The following is an 8,024-nucleotide window of genomic DNA, read 5'->3' on the forward strand; positions in this document are numbered from 1 at the left end:
CAGGAGAAAACACTGTCCGCCTTCCTCTGCATAACCTGTAATATCATCACAGTCACATCGAGGAGGAGGAGCTACATGTAGTACTGTAGCATAATGGGTATAGTTGGTACCTCACTGTAACAGCGTCCATTCAGTGGTGCGTGTGCGTGCGTGCGTGTGTGTGTGCGTGCGCGCATGCGTGTGTACATGTGTATTCGTACGTCAGTGCTGATTTAGACATTCAATTTATTTTGAATTTTAGTTTTAGTCTTTTGAAAAAGAAATGTTTTAGTGATAGTCTAGTTTTAGGTGACTAAATATCATGTGATTTTAGTCGACTAAATCCACAGCTGATTTAGTCAACAAACATGCATTTTGGCGGGTCTTGCTTTCGTCGTAATGGCAGATTTTGCACGCTGAAAATAGCAGATCTACAAGCTCACTACGCGTCACAACACCCGACCCCAGCTGAGGCCTCGTTTATCCTTTTATCTTTTTAACCCTGTGCTGTTGTTGTATCTGTTATGTTTGGCTTTGTTTTTTTCTTATTAAAGTCTGTTCCTGGTGTTCCTATGTAAAGCGCTTTGGGTATTTAGAAAAGCGCTATATAAATTTGAGCTATTATTATTATTATTATTAGATGATATTTTGATGCATGTTGTTTTGAACACCTCGGTGCATTTTGTAAATGAAAAGACCTCACTTTGAGATCCTCTGTTGTAAAAGAGATACAGAAAGAAATATTATGTTTAATCAAAGAAATTAAATTGAATATTTGTTCTAAAAAAAGATTCTCTTTATGTCTTTATTATTGTTTTAATTGTGTAACAGCTTTTACAGTGGTGTAAGAAGTATTTATTATTTATTATTATTATTATTATTATTAGATGATATTTTGATGCATGTTGTTTTGAACACCTCGGTGCATTTTGTAAAAGAAAAGACCTCACTTTGAGATCCTCTGTTGTAAAAGAGATACAGAAAGAAATATTATGTTTAATCAAAGAAATTAAATTGAATATTTGTTCTAAAAAAAGATGCTCTTTATGTCTTTATTATTGTTTTAATTGTGTAACAGCTTTTACAGTGGTGTAAGAAGTATTTATTATTATTATTATTATTGCTATGCCTTTTACACAACACTATAATCAACAGTGGGTTTTCAAGCCTTTTCACATCATTCAAGGTCCATTATTTATTTATTCGCCATCTGAGCCACGGACCACCATTTGATGACATTTAGCCTCTCAGACCCATCTGAGCCACGGACCACCATCTGATGACATTTAGCCTCTCAGACCCATCTGAGCCACGGAACCACCATTTGATGACATTTAGCCTCTCAGACCCATCTGAGCCACGGACCACCATCTGATGACATTTAGCCTCTCAGACCCATCTGAGCCACGGACCACCAGCCACGGACCACCATTTGATGACATTTAGCCTCTCAGACCCATCTGAGCCACGGACCACCATTTGATGACATATAGCCTCTCAGACCCATCTGAGCCACGGACCACCATTTGATGACATTTAGCCTCTCAGACCCATCTGAGCCACGGACCACCATTTGATGACATTTAGCCTCTCAGACCCATCTGAGCCACGGACCACCATTTGATGACATTTAGCCTCTCAGACCCATTTGAGTCACGGATCACAATTCCATGCTGTATTGATGTTGGTACCATTAGGAGAGATAACATGATGTTGGTACCATTAGGAGAGATAACATGATGTTGGTACCATTAGTAGAGATAACATGGTGTTGGTACCATTAGGAGAGATAACATGGTGTTGGTACCATTAGGAGAGATAACATGATGTTGGTACCATTAGGAGAGATAACATGGTGTTGGTACCAGTAGGAGAGATAACATGGTGTTGGTACCATTAGGAGAGATAACATGGTGTTGGTACCATTAGGAGAGATAACATGATGTTGGTACCATTAGGAGAGATAACATGCATGGTGTTGGTACCATTAGGAGAGATAACATGGTGTTGGTACCATTGGGAGAGATAACATGGTGTTGGTACCATTAGGAGAGATAACATGGTGTTGGTACCATTAGGAGAGATAACATGGTGTTGGTACCATTAGGAGAGATAACATGGTGTTGGTACCATTAGGAGAGATAACATGATGTTGGTACCATTAGGAGAGATAACATGGTGTTGGTACCATTAGGAGAGATAACATGATGTTGGTACCATTAGGAGAGATAACATGATGTTGGTACCATTAGAGCAGGGGTTTTCAACTGAGTATGAACCAGGGACCACCACCCTGACTGAGAATCAACCTGGGGACCACCACCCTGACTGAGAATCAACCTGGGGACCACCACCCTGACTGAGAATCAACCTGGGGACCACCACCCTGACTGAGAATCAACCTGGGGACCACCACCCTGACTGAAAATCAACCTGGGGACCACCACCCTGACTGAGAATCAACCTGGGGACCACCACCCTGACTGAAAATCAACCTGGGGACCACCACCCTGACTGAGAATCAACCTGGGGACCACCACCCTACTTTCTAATTCTTTGTTTGGCCCAAAACATTGTGTTTGTCGTCATGATTTGTCACGACAAGACTTGGCTTTGTCCGTGGCGTAAACGCTTTTAATTTCAGAGAAGCCAGAACTTCAAAAAATACTAAACGGCGTCGACGGTCAATGCAGTTTCTCCCAGGTTTCCGTTGTCTCCTATCCGCGTCATGTATCTTTGAAACATCTCAGCAACACTCAAACCACCGAGCAGAACAGACAGTAAATACCAACACTCAAACCACCGAGCAGAACAGACAGTAACTACCAACACTCAAACCACCGAGCAGAACAGACAGTAAATACCAACACTCAAACCACCGAGCAGAACAGACAGTACATACCAACACTCAAACCACCGAGCAGAACAGACAGTAGATACCAACACTCAAACCACCGAGCAGAACAGACAGTAAATACCACCACTCAAACCACCGAGCAGAACAGACAGTAAATACCAACACTCAAACCACCGAGCAGAACAGACAGTAAATACCAACACTCAAACCACCGAGCAGAACAGACAGTAAATACCAACACTCAAACCACCGAGCAGAACAGACAGTAAATCTGCATCCTGTGGAGGGTGGAAAAACCTACGAGGGACCCCAGGGCACCGCCGTCCAAAACTCAGAAAAGGTAACCGAGGGTTCCGAAAGGGGCTAACCGTCTGACGGGCCTGGGTCAACACACTCCCAGTACGACCACCGGGTGGGAGAGTGACCAACCATGTATGTATGTCATTGTATTATATCTAACGTACATATTCACATTACAGGGCCCGTGCTGGAGACAAGCTATACCACTGATCTAACATACATATTCACATTACAGGGCCGGTGCTGGGGACAAGCTATACCACTGATCTAACATACATATTCACATTACAGGGCCGGTGCTGGAGACAAGCTATACCACTGATCTAACATACATATTCACATTACAGGGCCGGTGCTGGAGACAAGCTATACCACTGATCTAACATACATATTCACATTACAGGGCCGGTGCTGGAGACAAGCTGTACGTTGGAGCAGTTGACAGCCGTCCAGTGGTGGTGGTAATGCCCCTTTTCTTTAGTTTGCTGTTTCTATTTCTTTGTGGGTTTTTTGAGTTGTGTTTTGCCGCATTACCGACACCCTGGGCCGGTGGCCTGCCCAGCTTCTCTCTCTCTCTCTCTCTCTCTCTCTCTCTCTCTCTCTCTCTCTGTCTGTCTCTCTCTCTCTCTCTCTGTCTGTCTCTCTCTCTCTCTCTCTCTCTCTCTCTCTCTCTCTCTCTCTCTCTCTCTCTCTCTCTCTGTCTGTCTGTCTGTCTGTCTTTCTCTCTCTCTCTCTCTCTCTCTCTCTCTCTCTCTCTCTCTCTCTCTCTCTCTCTCTCTCTCTCTCTCTCTCTCTCTCTCTCTCTCTCTCTCTCACACAGGGATATCCCTGTAGTTATGCACTTTGTAGTCACCAACCCTTTTAGTCTCAGCATCTATTTCTATTGTTGATTGTTGAACAAGTCCTATTGGTTTCCTTTGATTAATGCTATTATTGCTGAATAAATACTTTTGTACATTTTGTTACACACGTTTCTGCCTGCCTTTCATATTTTATAACCAACCTGTTCCCTGTGTGGAGTCATTCAGTGCTCCGGGTGTTCAGTGTTAGATCTCAGTATAGCCTAAATATTCCCCCAGGTGGCGTAGTTGGCTGTAGGTGAATCCATATCACCCTGTCACACATGGACCATTTAGTTGGCTGTAGGTGAATCCATATCACCCTGTCACACATGGACCATTTAGTTGGCTGTAGGTGAATCCATATCACCCTGTCACACATGGACCATTTAGTTGGCTGTAGGTGAATCCATATCACCCTGTCACACATTTAGCATTTAGCCTTCCGTAGATTTCCAACAATGTATTAGAGATGTCCTAATGATGTCCTAAATGTCAACCAGAGCCTGTCTTTCATTCCTATTTCTGACCTCAAATGTGTTTTTCAACAAAATGATGCTCATTGCAGGGACAGACACATGTGCACTAATAATATTATATTAACACTATTATAATAACAACAGCACAAGAATAAGAATAATGTATTATTAGTATTTGTTTATAAAGACATGTAGACAATACACTTTAAAAAGTAAGCTATGGGAAAATAAAGTGGAACAATAACATTTTAACAAGACTTTGGTTCAGTGTATTTCAATAAAGTGTAATAATAAATAAAAACAAAAACAATAAAAAACATACAGTATATATTGGAATGGCATTGATTATTTGGCAATCGTGAATGAAAACATTTACCGTAAATATAAAACATTTCCCAGAAAAGGGCGTAGCAGCGCAACCAGCGCTGTCAGTGAACCAACCAACCGCCAACTGTTTTACACAAGCGCCCGGAGTCCAGCTGGACCAATCGAATCGTGTCTTCCTCTGGGGTGGGAATAACAGCAGATCTGCAAGCCCACAGCGCGTGGCGGGCTCAGTGACGCGCCGTGAGCTTGTAGATCTGGAGAAAATGTCTGCGGCCATAAGGTGCTGCCAGACTTACTAAAGAGCCGCGCACGTTCTCGGCTGCGAGCAGCTTCTTTACCCGGGTTTTTAGACCGCTGGTGGACGGAAAAGAAGCTCCACTTCCGCCGACTAGTTGCGCGACGGCCAGAATCCCGGAAACGCTCTCCTCCGCGTCAGTCGTCCGCGGAGGTGGAGCTTAATTTCCATCCAGCCGCTGTCTAAAAACCCGGAAAAAGAAGCTGCCACAGCTTCTTCTGTCCGCGGCTGTCGGACGTTTTGCGCTTAGGTGTGGAAACAGTGATACGAGACGACGCGCCAATCGTTCAGTGTGGTCACGTCCACTTGTTTACAACAGGGTCCACCATTTCTGCAACTAAACAGTTTTAACCACCAACTTAAGGTCATGTCACACCAATGCAACTCCTTGCAACTGCCATTGGGGATAATGCCATTGTGAAGTCAACTTGGAGAAATGGAGAGCAAAGGGTTAAATCTAGACTGACACTCATTGCCACTGACACTCAGCTGATTGTCACTCACTCCCTAATTGCCTGACCAATCAGCGTCAGTGCATTCGCTGCACCTGAGAGGAGGGCGTTGGCCAAACACAGGAAGGGAGGAGGAAAGAGGAATCCTACACAAACCTCCATGAGAAACAGCAGTGTGCCTCCAAACAGGAGCAGCACACACTGAGACAGCAGAGCAGAACGGTGCTGCCATATAAATGAGAAACAGCAGTGTGCCTCCAAACAGGAGCAACACACACTGAGACAGCAGAGCAGAACGGTGCTGCCATATAAATGAGAAACAGCAGTGTGCCTCCAAACAGGAGCAGCACACACTGAGACAGCAGAGCAGAACGGTGCTGCCATATAAATGAGAAACAGCAGTGTGCCTCCAAACAGGAGCAGCACACACTGAGACAGCAGAGCAGAACGGTGCTGCCATATAAATGAGAAACAGCAGTGTGCCTCCAAACAGGAGCAACACACACTGAGACAGCAGAGCAGAACGGTGCTGCCATATAAATGAGAAACAGCAGTGTGCCTCCAAACAGGAGCAGCACACACTGAGACAGCAGAGCAGAACGGTGCTGCCATATAAATGAGAAACAGCAGTGTGCCTCCAAACAGGAGCAGCACACACTGAGACAGCAGAGCAGAACGGTGCTGCCATATAAATGAGAAACAGCAGTGTGCCTCCAAACAGGAGCAACACACACTGAGACAGCAGAGCAGAACGGTGCTGCCATATAAATGAGAAACAGCAGTGTGCCTCCAAACAGGAGCAACACACACTGAGACAGCAGAGCAGAACGGTGCTGCCATATAAATGAGAAACAGCAGTGTGCGTCCAAACAGGAGCAGCACACACTGAGACAGCAGAGCAGAACGGTGCTGCCATATAAATGCCGGTGAGAGAGAACTGTTTACTTGTGACAGATCATGCCAGTTCATGGACATTGTTTGTTGTTGTTGTTTGTGATGACTTGAGTTGAAGTTAAAGGAAACATGATGGCCAATTGGACATGAACAATGAACATGATTATTTGATTTAAAATACATTTGAATTGATTATTGATTGATAAAAAATGTTTCAATTATACTAATTCATTCAGGTTATTTAATTTACATTCCATGAGTTTATTATGTTTAAAACAGTTTAAAAACGAATTGAGTAGAAATGAATTGATTTAGAAATGAGTTGATTAAGAGACACTAAGTAAAAATGATATTTACAGGTGTTTAAAGCATGTAAAGTATGTATTGATGAATGTGCATTATACTTACATTAGTTATTTTTTATTTTCCCTTTAAGGTTTTTCACCTTACCCACTTACCGCTTACTCAATGCCCATGCATGTGTACAACTGTACTCAACTACAAACAAAGTAAAGAAGAGTTAAAAAGAAGGAAACTGTGGTCATTGTATGAGTGAAACCCAGTTAATATCTCCATATGGTCTGTGCCATCCCTTTGAGTGAAACCCAGTTAATATCTCCATATGGTCTGTGCCATCCCTTTGAGTGAAACCCAGTTAATATCTCCATATGGTCTGTGCCATCCCTTTGAGTGAAACCCAGTTAATATCTCCATATGGTCTGTGCCATCCCTTTGAGTGAAACCCAGTTAATATCTCCATATGGTCTGTGCCATCCCTTTGAGTGAAACCCAGTTAATATCTCCATATGGTCTGTGCCATCCCTTTGAGTGAAACCCAGTTAATATCTCCATATGGTCTGTGCCATCCCTTTGAGTGAAACCCAGTTAATATCTCCATATGGTCTGTGCCATCCCTTTGAGTGAAACCCAGTTAATATCTCCATATGGTCTGTGCCATCCCTTTGAGTGAAACCCAGTTAATATCTCCATATGGTCTGTGCCATCCCTTTCAATCATTGGTGTGGTTTGGGCCTGGGCTCTTGGCTCTTACAACCCACAACGAACCACGCAGGACGCAAAGCCAACGCAGAAATACAACAGCAATTAGCAAGTGTGTAACGGTCAGATATTTCTATCACTGCTACTAATTATTTAAATCACGGGTTGTGAATGATCTCCTCTTAGGATACAACTGATAAAGTGGAATGTAATGAAAATAGCCTAAATAAGCAGCAGAAAACACAGTCAGAAACAAAGCTCACGTCAACCTTTTATCTAGTAATCAAAGCAACAGTTATACAGAGTTGAATGAATGAATAGAGAATGTCCGTTTCTCGCGCACACACGCACGCGCTCCCTTATTGTTTTGTATTGTTCCGTGTTTCCAAACAAAGTCTGTTTCTCTCCAAGCGTAAAAGTCCCTCCAAAGCAAAGTAAATGATGTAAAAGAAACTTAATCCACCCCAGAAGCGAATGTAATCCAAATCAATGTAGGCTACTCCAAAAGAAGAGGAAGTCCCAAAACGCGGATCCTCGCGGGACGTTGAAATAAATAAAAGATGAACCATCTCACCCGTTGCAGGATGTCTTGAGCCTCCTCAT

At 43.3% G+C, this 8,024-nt stretch overlaps 1 protein-coding gene across 1 annotated transcript in view; it reads left to right on the top strand.

Moving 5' to 3' along the window:
- Positions 1 to 5,733, top strand: part of LOC310856057 (NLR family CARD domain-containing protein 3-like) — a gene marked incomplete at both ends in the record, with an annotated part of 17,097 nt that extends 11,364 nt beyond the window's left edge. Inside the window, one exon of the mRNA XM_083761275.1 lies at positions 5,604 to 5,733. Within this exon, the coding sequence (XP_083617401.1) occupies positions 5,604 to 5,733 (130 nt within the window). The remainder of the gene's footprint in view (positions 1 to 5,603) is intronic.
- Between the last annotated feature and the right edge of the window lie 2,291 nt (positions 5,734 to 8,024).

Source organism: Protomyctophum parallelum (assembly GCF_964188405.1).
Source record: "Protomyctophum parallelum genome assembly, chromosome: 3".
Taxonomy (NCBI): Eukaryota; Metazoa; Chordata; class Actinopteri; order Myctophiformes; family Myctophidae; genus Protomyctophum; species Protomyctophum parallelum.